This window comes from Bufo gargarizans, chromosome 11, assembly GCF_014858855.1.
Source record: "Bufo gargarizans isolate SCDJY-AF-19 chromosome 11, ASM1485885v1, whole genome shotgun sequence".
Lineage (NCBI taxonomy): Eukaryota > Metazoa > Chordata > Amphibia > Anura > Bufonidae > Bufo > Bufo gargarizans.
The window spans coordinates 15,491,151-15,515,272 of NC_058090.1; the positions used below are offsets into that span (position 1 = coordinate 15,491,151).

Genomic DNA, 24,122 nt, shown 5'->3' on the forward strand with positions numbered 1-24,122 from the left:
GACCCTTAGTAAGACACTTCATTGTTTTCTTCCTGTGAATAAAATCTGTCATCGTCATGGACATACAGGCGCATGGCTCGTTAAAATACAGCGCTCTAATAACTGTAATGAAGCAAGCAATGCACCCGGGCGTCTATCACACGACTAGGAATGATTTCTATCCACAGGAAGTAAACTACGGAGGTTCCCAAAGAACAGTAACAAGCAGACATTTTGAAAAGCATGAGGGCTTCATACAGAAAATACTGTATTTACACTCTATACCAGGGATGCTCAACCTTCGGCCCTCCAGCTGTTGCAAAACTACAACACTCAGCATGTCCAGACAGTCTACAGCACGGCATGGTGGGAGTTGTAGTTTTACAACAGGTGGAGGGCCGCAGGTTGAGCATCCCAGCTTTATACACTTGAATGGAAGGAGCCGTCCCTAGAAGTGAATGGGATGGCTTACTTGTAATTACACAGCGAACGGGTAAACAATGAAGGGAAGGCAACGCTCGCACGGAGTGGAGCCTTCTCTTCAAACAGCTGATCAGTGGGGGTGCGGGGTGACGGACCAACGCCGATCTGAGAATAGGTCATCAATATAAATAAAGCAGACAACCCCTTTAAGAGTAGATGTTCCAGAATTGCCATTTTAAGGGGGATGCAAATACTAAAATGGACAAGGGGAGGGGACCGATCCTCTAAGAGAACTATTGGAAACATCCGGCCCTGTACTTACACGTCCAAGACGTTCCTTTAAACCAAGTTATTTCTACAGCAAAGGAGTGAGCAACAACTGTCTGCAAGGATAAAATGGCGTATAGAGTTTGAACGATGAGGTGATAGAAGAAAGCAATAGCCGGAGCTCACGCAGGAGAGTCGACAGATTATCGGTTACGAGGACACTCACAGTTCTGCTGCAAAACCTAAAAGAAGACAGTAAAGCGTCAGCAAGAATAGACAAAGCAAGAGCATCGGACCCAGCAAGTACAAAAATAAAAAATAAAAATTAGAAGCTGAAGTTATTTTTGGGAAATAAATGTATTTACAGTATTAAAATACAAAAGTACGCCTGGTGGTAGTTAACACAGGTAGGAAACTCTCATGACCAACAATTCCAATCAAGGCAGGTATCCAGTCAACAGGAGGCACACGGGCTGGAACGCCCTCCCACGTGTAGCAAGGGGTTAATGGAGGAGGATGGGGAAGAGGCACAACTTCATGCGGAGATCTCCATGCAGTTGCTTCCTGAACAACACTAGGGTCGGGTGTCGCCATGTTCGCTGCGTATCGTCTGTACATCAGGTTAATAGTGGATAGACGGCAATCTCTGTGTTATAAACCTACTAGTCATCAACAGCTACGATATCGTGAAGTACAAGCAGTGCCGAATACTGGGACAAAGGAGTTAATTCATTAATGGACAAAGAAAAAAAAAAAAAAAAAAAAGGGGGCGATTTTGGAAAAAAGGAATTAGGGATTTTTGCCCAAATTCATTATGGGGGGGTCCGTGGGAAGGAAAGCTACTTGCTGTCTAGGTCAATCCTGTTCTTATATTGGCTCATGGCAAGCAGTTAAAAACATTGGGGGGTTGGGGTCTATACATTACATTCTACAACCGAGCACCAGTTTCTGTAACTGACCTAACAAATAAAACCATCAGCTTCCGGCAGTGTAACTCCTGCCGCCCCACGCCCTCCCGAGGGGGGGAAAAAAAAAAAGTGACTAAAATGGATTTTACTAGCTTAAATCACGTCTACTATTCGGTGCTACATGATTTCAATACAGCTATATACGGTACAATTATACAAAAGAAAAAAAAAAAAAAAGTGTTATCTAAAAAAAAAAAAAAAAAAAAAAAACACAACCAAAATAAAGATAGCAAACAAAACCTATTATAAAGACTGTTTTTCTCCTTTTTTCAATTTTTTTCTTGTTTTTTTTTTTTCAATTTTTACAGGAAAAAAAATACTTTTGAAGTATGCATTTAGTACAGTAAATGTCCATTCTTTTAAAGAAAATCTACTGCAAGCGAAAAAAGTTATCAACCTCCAGAATTAAATCACATAGCATTACTAAGCATATCCCCAAAAAGTGTACAATATGCACACTTGGAAAAACAAAAACAAAAAAAATTACAAAATAAAATAAAAAATAATTCAGGAACAGGTGAGCGTCTATGTGGAGGTGAAACGTCCGATTTTTATTATGGTGGAGGAAAGTCTGGATGTCAATACGGGACACGTCTCTCCTGGTGGGTGGGAAGGAAGAGAGGGGGTGGGGGGCACTTTACAAAATACACTTGAAAACCGGAAAGCAGGGGTAACAGAGCATCGTAAGCACTGGATTGTAGAGTTGTTTCCACTGAAGTCGACAACAGTACTTTTATCAAAATTGTCTCGGGTGAGGAGTAGGCTTCTTTTAAAATGTATCCCTGGAAATCACGTACAAAGGGAAGGCGTATTTGCTGTCAAACACCCGCAAAGATGCTGCGCAGGCCAAGACGTCTTTCCAATTTTGTGAAGTGTTACTGGTTATTTTTGGCTTTGGCGTGTGTTAAAATATGAGATTTCAGATTGGTCGACTGAGCAAATTTCTTGTTGCAGCCGTCAAATGGACACACGTAGGGTCGGTCGCCGGTGTGAATCCGCACGTGAGTGCGCAAATTGAAGTCCAATGAGAAACGTTTTCCACAGCCTTCAAATGTGCACTGGAAGAAAAAAAAATAAAGTGCAAAGAAACGATCAGACATCTTTATGGAGACGGTCAAAGATGAGCAAATTTCAAGATTATAGCACACCATAAAAGATGGCGACCTGACGAGGAGACTATTTCCAGTCCATTAGCACAATGTGGTTACAAAGAGTGCCCATGCGTTACGCAGGCAACCTAGTGTTTCAGTGGACACCTTGTAATTCTTTATTTCCCCTGAGGTGGCACTGCGCGGGAATTGAACACACGCTGCCCGATTCCCTTGCAGATGATGGCTGATCACTAGATTTTCCTGCATCCAAATAGGACGGCAGAGAGCAGACAACCCCTTGGCTACCTGGGAGGTGCATGCAAATATTACTAAAAGACCAGGACGACCGTCGAATTTGTATATAATGTGCTCGGGTAGGTACCTGAAATGGTTTCTCGCCAGTATGAACCAGCTGGTGTCTCTTCAGCTTGGAGCTTTCCACAAAGGCTTTTCCACATTCTGCACAGACGTGTACCCGTGGACCATGTGTGTGTAAGTGTTTCCTCATTGCAGAGTTATCCCTGAACATCTTTGTACATCCCTGAAAGAGAAACACACAGCAGATTGGTAGTAGTAGTCGTCAGAGAAAACTTGATGGGAGTATTCCCACATAGGAGCCTAAGGCCTGTTTCTGTACACACAATCCTACTCAATATGGATTTTAAAGGGGTTATCCGAGGCTGGAAATGCCTCTACCCCCATACGCCCGGGCCCATTACACTGATTCTACTTACCTGGCTCCGCGCGCCGCTCCTGGTCCCCGATGCTTCTCCCCATGCGTGGATGAAAACATCCGGTGTCGGAGGGCAGCCAATGGCGGGGACGAGCCTTCGTGACGTTACCAGCGATGCTAGGGAGGCTCGTCACTGCCTGCCATTGGCTGCACCCCCACACCGGATGTTTTCACTGGTGCACGGGGACCAGGAGTGGGGAGCCAGGCAAGTCGAGGGGCCCGGGCAAATGGGGGGGCATTTGCAGCCTCACATAACCCCTTTGTGTAGATTTACCTGCAGATCAGCTACAAACTCAGGTGAAGTCCGAAATGAAAATCTGCAGAACTGACAAGCTCTAGATTAAAAAAATCTGGGCGTTCCCATCTCAGACACGGATGGCATACATATGGTAGGAACAGGTTATGCCGTCAATGTCAGACAAGTGTAGATCCCAGAGGTGGAAGCTGCACTTCTCTCCAGAAAGGTGCCCACCAAAGTAAAGGGAGAGCAGCCGTGCACGCTCGTCCACCCTCAGGTCACAGCTATGGGACTTGCAAAAATAGCTGAGCGAGCGCAGTGAATGAAGGGCACGCGGCACATGACGGTCTGGAGATAGAAGCAGGTAAATTGGACGTAACCTTTAAAATTTCTTGAAAATGTCTACCACTAAGCACAAAAATAGAAGAAAAAAAAGCTGCCTCCACCAACACACTCCTCCAGCTCCAACAGCTAAGCCAAGTAATTAACACATTTTATTCTTACAAACAACTCTTCATAGGTTGGGTTCACACAACGAGAAAGCATTTCAACTATGGTTTTGCACAGAATTTGCATTGCATTAAGACGTTTTCCAAGGAAACCCACCGTACCGTAATGGCGGCGTTAGGAGGAGGACAGACGCAGCGGATTTTTTATTTTTAAAAATGATCAAATCCACAACAGATTTGTCCTAAATTCTGTGTGGAATTCTCCCATAACATTTTTGGCTCTATACACCACCACAATGGGTTTGAAATGAAACAAAGATGTGCTTTACCTGCAGACTGACAGCTTTAAGTTAAGGGGATTTACATCCAAATCAGGTGAACGGTGCAGGAATTACAGCAGTTTGCATATGTGCCTCCCACTTGTTAATTGACAATTGGCTTCTCAGCTGTTCCATGGCCGGTGTGTGTTATTCCCTCATTATCCCAATTACACTGAGCAGATACAGGGTCCAGAGGTCATTTCACGTCTGCTATCTGCATTTGGAATCTGTTGCTGTCAACTCTCAAGACGAGAGGCAAAGAGCTGTCACTATCAGTGAAGCCATCATTGGGCTGAAAAAACACAACAACCCCATCAGAGAGATAGCAAAAACATTAGATGCGGCCAAAACAACTGTTTAGAACATTCTTAAAAAGAAGGAACGCAGCGGTGAGCTCAGCAACACCAAAAGACCCGGAAGACCACGGAAAACAACTGTGGTGGATGACCGAAGAATTCTTTCCCTGGTGAAGAAAACACCCTTCACCACAGTTGGCCAGATGAAGAACACTCTCCAGGAGGTAGGTGTATGTGTGTCAAAGTCACCAATCAGGAGAAGACTTCACCAGAGTGAATACAGAGGGTTCACCACAAGATGGAAACCATTGGTGAGCCTCAAAAACAGGAAGGCCAGATTAGAGTTTGCCAAACGACATCTAAAAAAGCCTTCACAGATCTGGAACAACATCCTATGGACAGATGAGACCAAGATCAACTTGTACCAGAGTGATGGGAAGAGAAGAGTATGGAGAAGGAAAGGAACTTCTCATGATCCTAAGCATACCACCTCATCAGTGAAGCATGGTGGTGGTAGTGTCATGGCGTGGGCATGTATGGCTGCCAATGGAACTGCTTCTCTTGTGTTTATTGATGATGTGACTGCTGACAAAAGCAGCAGGATGGATTCTGAAGGGTTTCGGGAAATATTATCTGCTCATATTCAGCCAAATGCTTCAGAACTCATTGGACGGCGCCTCACAGTGCAGATGGACAAAGACTAGTGTTGAGCGAACTTGTGTTTTAAGTTCGGCGTCTAAAGTTCGGGTTATCGAAGTATCCCGTTTTGGATTCCGCTACCACGGACCATAACGGAATTTAAAATCCATAACGGGATACTTCGATAACCTGAACTCGAACTTTAGACGCTGAACTTAAAACACAAGTTCGCGCAAAACACTTACAATGACCCAAAGCATACTGCAAAAGCGACCAAAGAGTTTAAGGGAAAGAAGTGGAATGTTCTGCAATGGCCGAGCCAATCCCTGGACCTGAATCCGATTGAGCTGCATTTCACTTGCTGAAGACAAAACTGAAGGGAAAATGCCCCAAGAACAAGCAGGAACTGAAGACAGTTGCAGTAGAGGCCGGGCAGAGCATCACCAGGGATGAGACCAGCGTCTGGCGATGTCTATGCGTTCCAGACTTCAGGCTGTAATTGACTGCAAAGGATTTGCAACCAAGTATTAAAAAGTGAAAGTTCTCATTTATGATTATTATTCTGTCCCATTACTTTTGGTCCCATAACAAGTGGGAGGCACAGATGCAAACTGCTGTAATTCCTGCACCGTTCACCTGATTTGGATGTAAATACCCTTAAACTAAAGCTGACCGTCTGCAGGTAAAGCACATCTTGTTTGTTTCATTTCAAATCCATTGTGGTGGTGTATAGAGCCAAAAATGCCAGAATTGTGTTGAAGTCCCAATATTTATGGACCTGACTGTATATGGAGGGTGGAGGATGAATACAAGAGAGGTCCCTACTTACCTTATGGGGGCAGGCAATCGTCCTTGGGGCATCATCTTCTTTAATTTTCCTTGGCTTCATTCTTCAAAGAAAAACAAAAAGTGCATTGTGCATAAGTAGAACAGATGCAAGGACTCCAGCACTGCTTCAGTCCCATTCACACAACAGTGTCACAGCCACGTCCATTTTCTGGACCGAAAATACATGGACAACGGCCGCGTGCACCCCCACATCACTGTGCGGACCCATTGACTTCATGACCCACATATTGTGGACAAAGATAGGACACGTCAATGCGTCTGCATCACGGTACGGAGCTCACGCGGCTAATGCCCATGTTTTGCAGATCCGCACTTTGTGCTCTGCAAAACAGACGTGTGAACGGGGCCTAACAAACCGCAGTAAACACATCTACAAATGCATTAAGAACGAAACAAGATCTTCCTCCCATATGTGGACAATACCGGCCAGTGAAAGTTTTGGCTTAATAAACATTTAAAGGGGTTGTCCCACAAAAAATACTGTACATTTCTCAAACCAGCACCGGGATCTGAATACTTTTATAATCGCATGAAATTAAAACATTTGCATAGCCGACGAGTTATTCAATACAATGTATCTGTATAGCGCCACCTGCTGTTCTTTTTCTCATTTCTTTGTCCGTTTGTCCGGCTCACAGATGGCCGCACATGCTCAGTTTCAAATGCATCTTGAGCTGTGATAGGGGGAGGAGACCTGCAGCAGAAAGGGCGCACCCCTCCGCTCCCCCCCGAGCTGCAGCAGAAAGGGCGCGCACCCCGCACCCCCCCCGAGCTGCAGCAGGAAGGGCGCGTTTTGCGGACCGTACATCGACGGCACTCTCATAGAAAATGCCTTTTCTTGTCTGCAATTGCGGACAAGAATAGGACATGTTCTATTTTTGTGCAGATCCGGAAATGCGGATAGCACATGCCAGCCCTATTGAAAATGAATGGGTCCACACCTGTTCCGCAAAATTGCGGAACGGATGCGGACCCATTTTGCGGACGTGTGAATGGACCCTTATAGGAATGAATAAAACTGATGGTCCTGAGGAAGGGAGGACAGGGTGAAGCCACACACAGTTGAATAATCAGTCCCTTCAGGGGGCACAATTTTACCTTTTTGTCATTTACATGACGGGGGAATTGAAGGGGCAGAGAAAATACCTTGCAAATTCAGCCAACTGCTTGGGATCCGACAGGTCGATGCCTGGTATCCCCCCAGGTGGGAGTTTCTTTCCCGTCATGTACTCAGAGTAATCGGGTGGAGAGTTTTCGCCAATAATCTGCTCCTCCACCACCGTTTCATGGTCAATGTCCTTCTTATCATCTGCAAGACAGGAAAGAACGAAGTGCATTATGACAAGGTCTCAAACAATGTGCATAAGACAGCGTCATCCGGAGGGGGTCACCACGTCCTACAGGGGGACCAAGCCGTGGGAAGAGACCTTCTGCCTGATGCCGTGTGCCCGCACACACAGATAACACAGGGCACCGCCCGTCATCAACACCAAACATTCTGACCGTCAGACAGTCAAAACTGGGCGCCCCCTCCCCCATCTGGGACCAAAATGAAAGCTTCTGTTCAGCAATTGTACCATCACATGGACAAGCGATGAAACCAGCATCTACTGGAGGCATCAGCCTAGTGTAGGGCTCTGTCCACACTTGCCGAGCGCTATCATTCAGAGTCGGGACCTCAAGGGTTACTCTGCTCTATCATACGAGTTGAAGCCACAACCTGCACAGATGATCCACTGCAATAGTCCACGAATTCTGAGGACTTCGGGTTGGGTGCATCTCCTAGAAGTCGCACGTTCCTGTAAGATATGGAGGTCCTGGACATATACATCCGATAAATGTACGCGGGGGAGCCCAACTGTCCCCCAGTTCTGATGTTTGGAGGTACAAGGATTGAGCATACTGGATTTCATATCTGGCCAGTCCTTTGTGTCACTGGGAGACCAGCGAAGCCGGAGGTGTCCTGTAGCAGCTTATCTAGGGTGGAAGGGCCGGAGTAGTCCAGCAATACTGGGAGCCATGGGAAGGGCAGGATGGGCCCCGGGCTGTACTCACATGTGGCAGCTCTGACCGCGTTTTATCGCAGTGGACAGAGGTCACATTGTGGAGACGACACAGTTCACACAATGCAGAGAGGTTGTACCTTAAGCCGCCATGCACACGGCCGTATTACCGCCAAGCTGCACTAAGCCGCAATATAGTACCATAGGAGCCTATAGGGCTCTACTATACACATCTATGCCTCCGACTTCATACAGATTCCATTGCATTCTTCTAAGGGCTCATGTGCATCCTGTGCCCCGGACCAAAAATGGCAATCCGCAATGCACAGGGGCACTGGCTTTGTGCCCGCCGTTTGCGGACCCATTCACTTGAATGGGCCCGCGATCGGCAAGATTCAGTCCCCAGTGACTACAGCACCACAGGGCAGAGCAATAAGGACCCTTATATGAGGCCTCCATGTCTTAAACATGAAGGGTGTAAGATTTTGCTAAAGCAGAATTCCGGCAGATACGCTGCCCGAAAAATCAATGCGGACCTGTCCCATGTGGGTGTGCGTCTAACAGGCAGCTGTAGGCCCCTCTGCTCTCAAAAAACATGTGATAAAGGTTACTGTTCTTGCACCACGCCTGCATTCACACTGTACAGTAAACATGCCGTTTTTCAGTGGATTTTTTTTTTTTACTGCAAAATTAGAAACTTTTGTTCCATTGCAGATCGCGCTTACACCGCTCCGGCCCAGTGCGCATTACGAGGGACATACAGAACAGAAAACCTCCCGCTTAGGCCCCATTCACACAACCGTAGTTTTGTCCCGCATCTGATCCGCATTTGCTTGCGGACCCATTCATTTTAATGTGTACTGTCCGCATCAGTATGTCCGTTCCGTAGCCCCGCAAAAAAGATAGAACATGTCCTATTCATGTCCGTTTTTCGGACGAGGACAGGCATTGTTACAATGGATCCACAACAAAAAAAACTGATGCAACATGGACGTCATATTTTTTGCAGTTTCGTGGACTTCAAAAAACAAAACGGATGGCGTCCATGTTGCATCCGTTATTTTTGCAGACCCACTGTAACAATGCCTGTCCCTCACAAAACGGACAAGACATGTTCTATCTTTTTTGCGGGACTGCAGAACGGACACGGACAGCGTTAAAAAGAATGAGTCTGCATCCGATCCGCAAAAAAATATGGACCAGAGATCTGGTCGTGTGAACAGGGCCTAATACAGGGATCACCAACCTCCAGCTGTCCTGCAACTACAACTCCCAGAATCCTCCTTTCTTTTCGGTGGGACTTACAAGAACAGCCAAGTGTGCATGCTGGGAATTGTAGTTTCACAGCAGCTGGAGGGCCTATGTCGCTGGTCATGCTCCGGCTCACAGGACGCCCCTGACTAGGAACCTTATGGGACATGGGGTCAAAAACCGTCTACAACCAAGTACAGAAAAGCAGGGCCAGCGTCTGAGATCAAAGGGGACCTAAACCTTTACTGCAGCACCAGCAGGATTTCACCTTGCGTCGGCTCTGCTTTTCCAGTATGCAGAATACGGATCCACAGTAAGTACATAGTATTTGTATTCCGCGTGCTGGCAAGGCCGAGCCGATGCCAAAGGTGAAGTGCTGCGGCTGCACCCGCCCTGCTGTCAGTAAAGGTATGGGTCCCCTTTATATGGAAGGTCACAGGCCTGAGGACGGCCATCAGCCACTGCTGCTCACAGCTGAGGCCTTCGTTTCATTTACACAAAGGGCGCTGCAGCTTTAGTAAGGACAGTGAAGCGACACCATCGCAGCCCCAGGTTGATGTGTGATACAAAGCGTTTCTTTGCGCCATTTCACTTTCCCTTCACTACCTATGTGAGTAATTACGTGCGGTATTTCCCCTAAGGCTACCTGCACACGTTGCAGATTACATGCAGTGCCCCCGTACACGCGGTGCAGTCACAATCTACTAGCAGGGCCATAGAAACAATATAAAGATTCCTTGTGGCGCCCCCTTCAGCACGGAGGGCTGAGGTGCCCTGACAATGGTCACAGACTTTAATAGAAAGAGTGTACTAATGTCAGGACCATATGGCGGTGGCACAGGAAGCCTGGACATTACCGACGTGCCGCACACTTCCTGTTAGACCATTGAGGCCTGAAGGCAGGAAGTCGGGGGATCATCTCCAGGACAGATTGGGGGTAGGCTGTGGACAGAGCGCTGCTGATGTGGCAGTGTAATGGCCACCACTGTCTCTCCTGACCGTGTCATGACATTAACATGGCAATATGTGGGTGCACAGGAGCCGGGCAGCTGCCAGACATAGATCATGCCCTCCTGTAATGTCTTCTGACCACACATATTACTGCATGAATCTCACCCTGCGGGGGCGCTATATACTGGGTGTCACACGTGAGGTCGCTATATACAGGGGGGTGTCACACGTGAGGTCGCTATATACAGGGGGGCACACGTGAGGTCGCTATATACAGGGGGGTGTCACACGTGAGGTCGCTATATACGGGTGGGGGGTCACACGTGAGGTTGCTATATACGGGGGGTCACACGTGGGGTCGCTATATACAGGGGTGGTTACACGTGGGGTCGCTATATACAGGGGTGGTCACACGTGGGGTCGCTATATACAGGGGTGGTCACACGTGGGGTCGCTATATACAGGGGGGGTCACACGTGGGGTCGCTATATACAGGGGGGGTCACACGTGGGGTCGCTATATACAGGGGGGGTCACACGTGAGGTTGCTATATACAGGGGGGTCACAGGTAGGGTCGCTATATACAGGGGGGGTCACTATATACAGGGGGGTCACATGTGGGGTCGCTATATACAGGGGGGTCACATGTGGGGTCGCTATATACAGGGGGGTGTCACACGTGAGGTCGCTATATACAGGGGGGTGTCACACGTGAGGTCGCTATATACAGGGGGGTGTCACACGTGAGGTCGCTATATACAGGGGGGTGTCACACGTGAGGTCGCTATATACGGGTGGGGGTCACACGTGAGGTCGCTATATACGGGGGGTCACACGTGGGGTCGCTATATACAGGGGTGGTTACACGTGGGGTCGCTATATACAGGGGTGGTCACACGTGGGGTCGCTATATACAGGGGGGGTCACACGTGGGGTCGCTATATACAGGGGGGGTCACACGTGAGGTCGCTATATACGGATGGGGGTCACACGCGAGGTCGCTATATACGGATGGGGGGCACACGCGAGGTCGCTATATACGGATGGGGGGCACACGCGAGGGCGCTATATACGGAGGGGGGTCACACGCGAGGGCGCTATATACGGAGGGGGGTCACACGCGAGGGCGCTATATACGGAGGGGGGTCACACGCGAGGGCGCTATATACGGAGGGGGGTCACACGCGAGGGCGCTATATACGGAGGGGGGTCACACGCGAGGGCGCTATATACGGAGGGGGGTCACACGCGAGGGCGCTATATACGGAGGGGGGTCACACGCGAGGGCGCTATATACGGAGGGGGGTCACACGCGAGGGCGCTATATACGGAGGGGGGTCACACGCGAGGGCGCTATATACGGAGGGGGGTCACACGCGAGGGCGCTATATACGGAGGGGGGTCACACGCGAGGGCGCTATATACGGAGGGGGGTCACACGCGAGGGCGCTATATACGGAGGGGGGTCACACGCGAGGGCGCTATATACGGAGGGGGGTCACACGCGAGGGCGCTATATACGGAGGGGGGTCACACGCGAGGGCGCTATATACGGAGGGGGGTCACACGCGAGGGCGCTATATACGGAGGGGGGTCACACGCGAGGGCGCTATATACGGAGGGGGGTCACACGCGAGGGCGCTATATACGGAGGGGGGTCACACGCGAGGGCGCTATATACGGAGGGGGGTCACACGCGAGGGCGCTATATACGGAGGGGGGTCACACGCGAGGGCGCTATATACGGAGGGGGGTCACACGCGAGGGCGCTATATACGGAGGGGGGTCACACGCGAGGGCGCTATATACGGAGGGGGGTCACACGCGAGGGCGCTATATACGGAGGGGGGTCACACGCGAGGGCGCTATATACGGAGGGGGGTCACACGCGAGGGCGCTATATACGGAGGGGGGTCACACGCGAGGGCGCTATATACGGAGGGGGGTCACACGCGAGGGCGCTATATACGGAGGGGGGTCACACGCGAGGGCGCTATATACGGAGGGGGGTCACACGCGAGGGCGCTATATACGGAGGGGGGTCACACGCGAGGGCGCTATATACGGAGGGGGGTCACACGCGAGGGCGCTATATACGGAGGGGGGTCACACGCGAGGGCGCTATATACGGAGGGGGGTCACACGCGAGGGCGCTATATACGGAGGGGGGTCACACGCGAGGGCGCTATATACGGAGGGGGGTCACACGTGAGGGCGCTATATACGGAGGGGGGTCACACGTGAGGGCGCTATATACGGAGCGGGGTCACACGTGAGGGCGCTATATACGGGGGGGGGGTCACACGTGAGGGCGCTATATACGGGGGGGGGGGTCACACGTGAGGGCGCTATATACGGAGCGGGGTCACACGTGAGGGCGCTATATACGGAGCGGGGTCACACGTGAGGGCGCTATATACGGAGCGGGGTCACACGTGAGGGCGCTATATATGGGGGGGGTCACACGTGAGGGCGCTATATATGGGGGGGGGGTCACACGTGAGGGCGCTATATATGGGGGGGGTCACACGTGAGGGCGCTATATATGGGGGAGGGGTCACACGTGAGGGCGCTATATATGGGGGGGGGGGGGGTCCACACATGAGGTCACTATATATGGGGGTTACATGGACCACTAATCTGGTCTGAGCTCAGAGCCGGGTCATTATTAAGGCCGGTCCATTGTGCCTGCAGCTGCGTTAGGAATGACGCGGACAGGCATTAATATAAAGGTCCATTCACACATCTGGAAAACACGGACACCGGCAATGTGCCTTCCGCATTTTGCCAGTGTTCTGACAGATTTCTATACCTTGCGAAAACTCTATACCGGAAGTGACGCGGCCGCACAGGAATCAGCTGGAGGAGGGTGTATGCGGCACTGCGCAAGCGCACATCCACTGGATTAGCAAAAAGTTATTGCAGCGCCGCGGGAGAAGGACTTCATGCGCAAAACCGTACACCACGCGTGCGCACCTAGGGGTAGGTAGATTTTGCAGCGCAAAATGTTCCATCAGATCTCCCTACCCCTGAGTGCGCACTCACAAATCATCAGGCGCCGTTCATCCTTACCGCAGAGCCGAGTGCAGAATATCGAGGTCTCCACATAGCAGAGCCGAGTGCAGAATATCGAGGTCTCCACATAGCAGAGCCGAGTGCAGAATATCGAGGTCTCCACATAGCAGAGCCGAGTGCAGAATATCGAGGTCTCCACATAGCAGAGCCGAGTGCTGGATATTGGGGGACACCGCTTATGTGGTGACCCCAATATTCTGCACTCAGCTCTGCGGTAAGGATGAACGGCGCCAGGTGATTTGTAAGTGCGCAGGCGCGGTGTACGGTTTTGCGCATAAAGTCCTTCTCCCGCGGCGCTGCAATGATTTTTTGCTAATCCAGTGGATGTGCGCTTGCGTCACTTCCGGTATAGAGTTTTCGCAAGGAATAGAAATCTGGCAGAACACCGGCACTATAATAGAAAATGCCTAATCTTGTCCGCAATTGCGGACAAAAATAGAACATGTTCTATTCTTTTCAGGAACGGAATTGCGGACCCAGAAGTGAGGAACCGCATTTCCGAATCCGGGCAGCACATTGTGTGGCCCCATAGAAATGAACGGGTCCGCAAAATGCAGAACAGAAATGCGGACGTGTGAATGGACCCTAACTGCCTATTCTTGTCTGCAAAACGGACAAGAATAGGACAGGCTATTTTTTTTTTGCGGCTCCACTGAAGTGAATGGGTCCGCGTCCGAGCAGCCAAAACTGCAGCTCAGATGCGGACCAAAACAAAGTTCGTGTGAATAAGGCCTTAAGCTCACACTCCAATACAGTCCTGCACTTCAGCGGATCCGACCTGTAATACCGGACACAGCCTATGGACAGGAGCGGCGCTGTTGTGATCTACTCTTATACATCCCATCATAAGAACTTATCACCTACCCCACTGATGATAATGGGGTCAGGAGCCCCCGGATTGCACGTCCGCTGCTGCTCCATTCATTCCCGGAGGGACGCTGTACGCCGCAATATCCGGCCGTGTCATAGAGAATGAATATATAGTCCGTCCATTCCTTCCAGATCGTGGGGTTGCAGTAGTCAGAACCCCCCCTACACACCATGGTGCGGAATCCGCCATGTTTGAACATGGCCTAACATACGTCAGCTTCCTGGTACACGCAAGTGAAGTCCGGGGCGACACGGAGAGTCGCTGTCGCGTACAATTTGCGGTAAAACGCAGTACAAAATGACGGCAGTCGCAGTAAACACGCTATATTACAGCGAGTTGCCACGTAATAATAATACGCTGCTGTGACTAAGTCACCCCTCCCCCATCGGGGACGTCATCCCGGCTTCAGCTGCTCTAAAACTACAAGTCCCAGCATCCCTCGTGCTGGGACTTACACGGCGCCGCGGTCAGGCAGTCATCTTGGCTGTGGCGGGGCACACCGCACCCCAACCCTCCAGACACGGATTTCACATCACTCAGTGCCTCGCCAGACATGTGATCGCACCCTCCACTGACAGATGCAGCAGAGCCGAACGTGTTCCACCTGTGCCTTTAAATCACCCTTGGATCACCTCTGAACCCTACATTTGGTGCACCTGTGGGGCGCCGGTCACCCCTCAGAGCGCCACCTCGCCCCCGTCGGGCTGGTATTTATAAAGGTAATAAACCCTGCCAGGCACGCTGAGAGTTGTAGTTTCTTAACAGCCGGATAACTACAGGTGGCAGACACTGGTATACAGCGATATGCACTATATACCCATGCAGGGCACACACACAGCTCTGCTACACCACCGGCTCTGCTCATCCTATGGACGGGCAGATATATACCCAAGACACCCGGCAGGAGGAATTACCCCCTCAGTCTACAGGATGATTCCTGGAGGGGTCCGACCTCTGGGCCCCCCCCCCACCGATCCCAAGACTGGGGGTTCCGCTCCCCTTATGTGAACGCACCCCTAAGAAGCCGCAATGTCACATGCCTGCGGTACGACTACAGCCCCCAGCATGCACAGACTAACAGAGAATGGGGGTTCCGCTCCCCTTACGACTACAGCCCCCAGCATACACAGACTAACAGAGAATGGGGGTTCCGCACCCCTAAGAAGCTGCAATGTCACATGCCTGCGGTACAACTACAGCCCTCAGCATGCACAGACTAACAGAGAATGGGGGTTCCGCTCCCCTTACGACTACAGCCCCCAGCATGGACAGACTAACAGAATGGGGGTTCCGCTCCCCTTATAAGCCGCAATGTCACATGCCTGCGGTACGACTACAGCCCCCAGCATGCACAGACTAACAGAGAATGGGGGTTCCGCTCCCCTTACGACTACAGCCCCCAGCATACACAGACTAACAGAGAATGGGGGGTTACGCTCCTCTTACGACTACAGCCCCCTGCATACACAGACTAACAGAGAATGGGGGGTTACGCTCCTCTTACGACTACAGCCCCCTGCATACACAGACTAACAGAGAATGGGGGGTTACGCTCCTCTTACGACTACAGCCCCCTGCATACACACACTAACAGAGAATGGGGGGTTACGCTCCTCTTACGACTACAGCCCCCTGCATACACACACTAACAGAGAATGGGGGGTTACGCTCCTCTTACGACTACAGCCCCCTGCATACACACACTAACAGAGAATGGGGGGTTACGCTCCTCTTACGACTACAGCCCCCTGCATACACAGACTAACAGAGAATGGGGGGTTACGCTCCTCTTACGACTACAGCCCCCTGCATACACACACTAACAGAGAATGGGGGGTTACGCTCCTCTTACGACTACAGCCCCCTGCATACACACACTAACAGAGAATGGGGGGTTACGCTCCTCTTACGACTACAGCCCCCTGCATACACAGACTAACAGAGAATGGGGGGTTACGCTCCTCTTACGACTACAGCCCCCAGCATGCACAGACTAACAGAGAATGGGGGTTCCGCACCCCTAAGAAGCCGCAATGTCACATGCCTGCGGTACGACTACAGCCCCCAGCATGCACAGACAAGCTTCAGACTAACAGAGCATGCTGGGTGCTGTAGTTCCCCCAACAAAGACCATTCTTTCAAATTCACGGGTCTTCCCACCAGCTGGGAGCAGTAGTCCCCCCAGAACATGGAGGGTGAAGTCCCGGCCTGGCAGAAGTCTCCACACCTCAGGGCTCCGCGGGGCCCCGGAGAACAATACCCCGGCCACGAGCGGCGGAGGGCGCGGAGAGGAGACATGGCGGCCGCCCCTCCCCCTCCATGAAGTGCGCCATTGCGGCCTAGTCCCCGGGCAGCGCTCGTTCCCGCCCGGCGGTCGCCGCCATGTTCGGCCGCCATCTTCCCCAAGTCACACAGACACACACAAACGGCCATGTTTTTTCGGGTCCGCCATACTGTCCAGCGAACATGGCGGCGCCCAGCGACACATCCAAACATGGCTCCCCTGTCAGGCACTCACCCGAGGCCCACATGGTGACGGAGAACTCGCCCTCCAGCGTCTTGATCTGCACCTGCTTCTGCTCCCATTTCCGCGCGCTGGGCTCGGCGCCGCTCAGGTAGCTCTTCTTGCTGCTCTTCTTGCCGCTGCCGCCCTTCTTCATCCCGCGGCCGCCGGTGCTCTTCCCGGCCACCGTCACCAGCGTCTGCTCGATGTACTCGTCCTCCCCCACCGGGGTCGGTACCGGGATGACGATCTGGTCGTCGTCGTAGCCGCCGTCCGCCCGCAGGTCCGAGTCATCGCCGCCCACCACCTCCTCCCGGGTCTGCACCAGGATCACCTCCTGGTGGTGGTGGACGTCGGCGTCGAGCGGCTGCAGGGCGATCATGGGCTGGTGGTGGTGGTGGTGATGATGATGATGGGGGTCGTCGTCGTCGTCCTCCTCGTCCTCGCCGCCGACCACGGTCGTCTCGATCGTCTCCACCGGGATAGATTCCACCTCGATCTCGTGCAGCTCCACCAGCTCGGCCGGCATCTCGGAGCCGTCCGCGGCGATGTACAGCGTGTCGCCCGACGCCATCGTGGCGAGCCCCCTCGGTCTTCTCTCGTCAGACCCCCCCCTCCTCCTCCCGATTTCTCCGTTTTGTTATTTTTTTTGAGGGGGGGGGATTTATTATTGTTATTAAATTTTTTTTTTTCCTCCTCCTTCTTCAACACAAATAGCAACTCCAGCCAGCAAATCTCGTCGCCGCCGTCCGCTCCGGCATCATCTCGCGAGAGCAGACATTTCAACGGCCGCGCTGCTGTGGGGAGGAGGCGGCGGGCGGCATCCTGGCTGCTGGGTAGAAGGGGGCGGGGCCTGCCAGCTGCAGGGACGTCACGTGGTCGTGGGAAGGACGGGAGCTCTGGTGGTGACGTAGACGGTGGATCTGTCAGCTTGGGGGAGGGGCCGAAGTGACGACGAGGAGGCGGGGCCTCAGCGGCGGTCGTGGGAATGTGATGTGACACATGACAGGAGCCATTCAACCAGACGTCACCGTGTGTGGGACATATCTACTGGGAGGACGACGCCCATCATCTACCTACCGGCCAGTACAGGGAGGAGGTGTTAGAGGGAACTACAACTCCCAGCATGTCCAGGCTGTCATGGGATATCAGAGGAAGGGAGGAGTTAGGAGAGAACTACAACTCCCAGCATGTCCAGGCTGTTTATGGGATATCAGTGGAAGGGAGGAGTTATAAGAGGAGAGAACTACAACTCCCAGCATGCCCAGGCTGTTGTTATGGGATATCAGTGGAAGGGAGGAGTTATATGAGGAGAGAACTACAACTCCCAGCATGCCCAGGCTGTCATAGGATATCAGAGGAAGGGAGGAGTTAGGAGAGAATGACAACTCCCAGCATGTCCAAGTTGGTTTAATAGGATTTCAGAGGACATTTCAGGGAGCGGGTATAAGAGGAGAGGACTACAACTCCCAGCACGCCCAGGCTATTAGGACTCATTCGCAGCGACCGTATGACTGGGTCCGCATTCATTCATTTCATCACACCGTGCGCTCTCCCGATCCGGAGCTCTATTCCGGGGCCCCACAAAAAAGATAGAAAATGTCCTATTCGTGACCGCGATTACAGACAAGAAACTGCATTTTCTATCATAGCGGCGGCCACGTGCAGCACGTACACAGGCTGGTATCAATGTTTTACGGACTGCAAAACGCTACGATCGTGTGAATGTGGCCTTATTATGTGATATCAGGATAATTCAGAAAGGACGTATAAGAGGACTACAACTCCCAGCATGTCCAGGTCATTATTATGGGATATCAGAGGACAATTCAGAGATGAAGCATAAGAGGAGAGGACATCATCACAGGTCCTTACCGCTGCTGAGCTCCGCCCCCTGATCCCATGATGGTGACATCATCACAGGTCCTTACTGCTGCTGTGCTTCGCTCCCTGATCACATGATGGTGACATCATCACAGGTCCTTACTGCTGCTGTGCTTCACTCCCTGATCACATGATGGTGACATCATCACAGGTCCTTACTGCTGCTGTGCTTCGCTCCCTGATCACATGATAGTGACATCATCACAGGTCCTTACTGCTGCTGTGCTTCGCTCCCTGATCACATGATAGTGACATCATCACAGGTCCTTACCACTTCTCTTCACTGCTGATCTCCAGCCCCTCCTACACTGATCACCTGATGGTGACCTCACAGGACCTTCAGCTCTTGCACCCCCCTTCCCTTCAGAATCCAGGACATTTTTGATCATTTATAAATCCCAGCCAGTTTTTTTTTAGGTCCCAGAAAGAGCACATGTCGCCTTAATATACAGTCCTGATCAAAAGTTTAAAGGGAACCTGTCACCGGGATTTTGGGTATAGAGCTGAGGACATGGGTTGCTAGATGGCCGCTAGCACATCCGCAATATCCAGTCCCCATAGCTCTGTGTGCTTTTATTGTGTAAAAAAAATGATTTGATACATATGCAAATTACCCTGAGATGAGTCCTGTACGTGAGATGAGTCAGGGACAGGACTCATCTCAGGTTAATTTGCATATGATCACTTGAAAAATGGCAAAAAATCCTATTTAGCATGGCTTGATCTTAACAAGGCGATGGCGGCTGTGAGAGACCCTGCTTATGCAGTTCAACAACCCGACCACGTTCAAAAAGGGAGAGTTTTCTTGCCTTTGCCATCACAACGTGTGACTACCTGACAGAAAATTAAAATGAATCCACATCTTTGCACAGATTTGGCCTTTTAAAGGCATGTGGTCCTAAAATTAGGATCAGCTGAAAAACTGCCTGTTTCAGTTTATTCGTTGTTTTCATTAAATTGAATGCTGAAAAAATGTCTTGTCTCCCTCCCATTTCTTCTTGTTGCATGCTGAAGCTCTACCTGGAACCTGGTTAAGATCCAGCCATGCTAAATAGGATTTTTTTGCCATTTTTAAAGTGGTCTTAAACTTTTGATCAGGACTGTATCGGTGCTAATGACCATGCTTTTATAAATAAAGTTTTATCATTGTATAATCAACATTTCTGTCATTTTCTAATATACTATTGGGAGGAAAATCATCAAAAGGGGTCAGCAACCTCCGGCACTCCAGATGTCCAGCAAACCACAACTCCCAGCATGCACCCTTGCTAGGCTGTTTTGGGAACTTCCATAGAAATGAATGGAGCATGCTGGGGTTAGAGTGCCGGAGGTTGCTGACCCCTAGAGTAGGGTTTTATCCCAAAGGTCATGGAAACTGGCCTGGATAGTAAAACCCAGCACCATAATAGGGGGCTCAGAGTAATATTTGCTGTGCCCCTATTAACACTATTTCTGGCCTTATATCACTTGTGTCTGGCACTTTGTAGCAGTTTTCCTCTGTGCTTGCTGAATATCTAGTTTGCGGTTCTCGCAGACATAGTGGGTGGATACCAGCTGCCATCCTCCGCACACACAGAAAGTAGAGGAGAAGCTGCTTCCTAAGCTTCTCTTACTCACTCTGATGTATGCCCCATGAGATATTGAGATCAATTGAGTTATGCATCTCCTATGTAGCTGTGCAGACTCTTTAGTGTCTCTCTTTGAGTGCTGTCTCACTCATGCCACTACTCACTCCTTCCCCCTCCCCTCTCCATAGACTTGCATTGAAATGTGTAATATGATCCTCCTGTGGAGGACGGAATTGAAAACACTTTTCAAAGTGGAAATCAATTAGGCGGAGGGGTAAGCAGAAGAACTAGACATTTCTCACTGATAAAATATATTACAAAGTTTCTTGTGGTCGCTTGTACTATTGATTCATCTGAAGTTGTGTGAAAGTACAGTGACTCTTAAAGTATATATTTGGGGGATATTCTTGCATTCCCGAAGTTCAGCTTTTTATGGTTCTGTGCCGACAGCAGGAGGATGACCTAAAAACGATTCCTGCAGTCTGGAGCTGTCACTGGTAGGGTTACCTTTCATCAGACTTCTGGTCTGGCACAATTCCTTTCCTGTCTGATTTTCAGGTGCTAGATTAAAGTAGTTGTCTAAGACAATTAAAATCTCAGACAACCCCTACAATGTGTTAAAATAAAGTTCAAAAATAGTATGTGAGTGTATATATCACCATGCAGGAGGCCCAGGGAGCGGTGAGGGAAGCGCTGCACGGCTGTACTCACCCTCCCTGGTCTTCTTCCAGGCTGTGTATGACATCGGGTCACAGTGCAACGCAAGCCAGAAGAAGACCAGGGAGCGGTGAGTGCTGGATCTGCAGGGTGGCAGCGCCGCCCAGAGCAAGTGAGGTACGTTTTTTTGTTTTTGTTTTATGTCTGATCTGAGGCTGATGGAGCTTGAGGTCTGATGAGGATTGGGGGTCTGATAAAAAAAAAATTTTTTCTTATTTTCCTCCTCTAAATCCTAGGTGCGTCTTATAGTCCAAAAATACGGTGCTCAGTGGAATTAGGAATAATAGTTGTAATGCAAAGATATCAGCTATTCACAAAATACCCAGGACAGACCAACAGGAGGTCTCTGCATGCTGCCCCACTGCCTATTTACGTAGAAACTGGTGAAATCCCCCCCCCCCTTGGGCAGCAGGAAGCGCTTGGCACAGGATCCGGTAAGCATTGACGCCCTTGTGCTTGCTAGTGCCCACATCCTGCTGTACATTCCCGTACAGCGCTTCTATGTGGGCGCTGAATGCAGCAGAAGTGGCCGGCCACAGGTTGGTGAGACGTGAGCAGCTGAGCCAAACGCATAGGTGTGTAGAGGGAGCAACCCCCCCCCCCCCATATCCTGCTGTACATTCCTGTGAGTGGAGCAGGAGCCTCTCTCTGCTAGGGTGGCGCGGCAGCATCGGCCTACCTCAACCCCCACCCCCTGGCTGGTGAGTGCGGGCCACAGTGTCCTCTACAGTATATATAATTAGGTGTTAAGTCCCCCTCTATTGGCGCAAAAATATATCCTGTATTTTCCTGACTATAAGACGCACCCAGGATTGGACAATAGAAAATTTGAAAAAGTATTTTCTACTTATTAAACCTTCTCTGGGGTCTAGGTCAGTAATTCTCTTTTAAAATTTATTTTTAGCATAACAAAATAAACTAGAAAAGCTACAATTTCTGGGGAAATTGTGTGAAGTGTTCTTGCCTCCACCAGTAGTCTACAACTGGAGTAGGTGGAGTAACTGGGTGGAGTGGCTTGAGTAACTGTTGTGTGGTTGGAGTGGCTGGAGTAACTGTGGAAAGGTTGGACTGGGCAGAGTAACTTTATGGAGTGGGCGGAGTAACTGGGTGGAGTGGGAGGAGTAACTGTTGGAGTGGCTGGAGTAACTGTGGAAAGGTTGGACTGGGCAGAGTAACTTTATGGAGTGGGCGGAGTAACTGGGTGGAGTAGGCGGAGTAACTGTTGGAGTGGCTGGAGTAACTGTGGAAAGGTTGGACTGGGCAGAGTAACTTTATGGAGTGGGCGGAGTAACTGGGTGGAGTGGGAGGAGTAACTGTTGGAGGGGCTGGAGTAACTGTGGAAAGGTTGGACTGGGCAGAGTAACTTTATGGAGTGGGCAGAGTAACTGTGTGGAGTGTTTGTAGTGAGTAAAGATAGTAAACATTACACTAACCAATTGATTGATACATTTAAAAAGTGCACATGGCAAGCTTGATAGAGCGAGTAATGCACTTTAACTTTTATTTATTTATATAGCACATTTATTTGCAATGTTGTTGCCCAAAGCTCTTTACAGTTACATTAAAACATACATTTATAAAAACATTAGCAGCCGATTTGTGTAGATGGGCTTGAAAATGAGGCAGTGGTGGCAGTTTAGAAATCCTGTCCTGATTTTTCAGCTCACACTCTAGCTTTTGTCACTCTGCTGGCTGCTCACACACCTGGGTTCCTATGGCAACTCACTCTACAGCAAGGGCAGAGAAGAGCGGTTAAAAACAATCTGCTCCAACTTGCTCACTTCACTGGCGGTCGCCATCTTCAAACAGTTGCAGTTTAAAAATGATAAATCCTACAGCGAAGAGCTTTATATTGTGAGAATCACAAGACCCAGACCTACATTGTGATGCATAGCATGTCTCTGAAATATTAAAAATGTAGGCACAGTCGCAGTTTAGAAATTGCCCTTCAAATTTGAGGTGGCTAGAGTGGAGTTTCAATGAATGTCAATGGGCGGCGTGAGTTGCAAACAAATGGTCATATTGTGAAAACTATCAGGACTATGGCTTAGCCGTGGACATTTTTAGTGGCAGCAGGGATAGCTGAACGTTGTGATATAAGATTTGTGTAGGTGGGCTTGAAAATGAGGCAGTGGTGGCAGTTTAGAAATCATGTCCTGATTTTTCAGCTCGCACTCTAGCTTTGAACACTCCGCCATTCATTCCTATGGGACCAATTTCGCCACAAAAAGGCCGATATTTTGTGAACCATTCGGCGAAACGTTCCACAAAGTAATAGCACGCCAATCGGGAACAATCCGCACGTTTCGGTATATTACTGTCTATGTAGTGTAAAAACTGTGCGAGGAGTTAGGGTGGTAAATTTGGCTATAATAATAAGAATATATATGTGAGATAACAGTAAGTGTTTCCATCCATGTTTGACATCCGGTAGATAATACAGTTATGCCTCGGCGCGGAAATCAGCCACGAGATAAGGATACATTCAATATCATTGGGATAAAGTCTTGTTGCTCCCACATATTATAGTAACAGTGTATTCCAATAGAAATAACAACAATAATAGAAACCAGTTTATTTCTATTAAATAGGGAAGGTAAAAAGGGGGGATTTAAGGGTAAAAAGAGAGGGTAGGAGGAGAAGACGCAAGTAATGTTGCTGAGTACTTTGAAAAAAGGTTATTATTCATTTTCACACACAGCACAGCTGCATACACCCCATGACAAACACAGCTCCGCTACACAGCTGAGGGCTCATTCACATCAGCACTATTACTTCCATTCTTCTGCTCCGTTATAGCTGCAGCTTCAGCACAAGGACCAATCTGCACTGAGCCTCGGCGCAGATTCCGATTCCGGCCTGCAGGTGGCAGCACTGTATTGGAATATACTGAGATTTCTTTATATTGTAATAGATAAAATTCCATTACTTTATAAAAACTGCAGTCTAATGATTGCATGTTAGAGTCCACTTGGGGCCCCAAAAAAAAAAAAAAAAAAAAAGGAAAGAAGTTTAGTAAATAAAAATTGAAATCACCACCCTTTACC

The 24,122-nt window shown here is 49.9% G+C and overlaps 1 protein-coding gene across 1 annotated transcript; it reads right to left on the bottom strand.

Moving 5' to 3' along the window:
* Window positions 1-1,013: 1,013 nt before the first annotated feature.
* On the bottom strand, window positions 1,014-17,711 carry YY1 (YY1 transcription factor). The gene is made up of 5 exons (XM_044272072.1): window positions 16,922-17,711; window positions 7,399-7,561; window positions 6,233-6,293; window positions 3,111-3,269; window positions 1,014-2,695 (listed from the first exon to the last, which is right to left on the bottom strand). Exons 1-5 carry the CDS (start codon window positions 17,478-17,480, stop codon window positions 2,513-2,515), a joined length of 1,125 nt encoding a protein of 374 aa, XP_044128007.1. The 5' UTR covers window positions 17,481-17,711; the 3' UTR covers window positions 1,014-2,512.
* Window positions 17,712-24,122: the final 6,411 nt, after the last annotated feature.

Bases quoted from the DNA above. Each gene is read 5' to 3' on its own strand.
- YY1 (XM_044272072.1), bottom strand. From the start codon at position 17,480: ATGGCGTCGGGCGACACGCTGTACATCGCCGCGGACGGCTCCGAGATG. The intron at 3,270-6,232 runs GTAAGTAGGGAC...TTTCTCTTTCAG, and splicing joins CGATTGCCTGCCCCCATAAG to GGATGTACAAAGATGTTCAG. The intron at 2,696-3,110 runs GTACCTACCCGA...TTTTTCTTCCAG, and splicing joins CTGGCGAGAAACCATTTCAG to TGCACATTTGAAGGCTGTGG.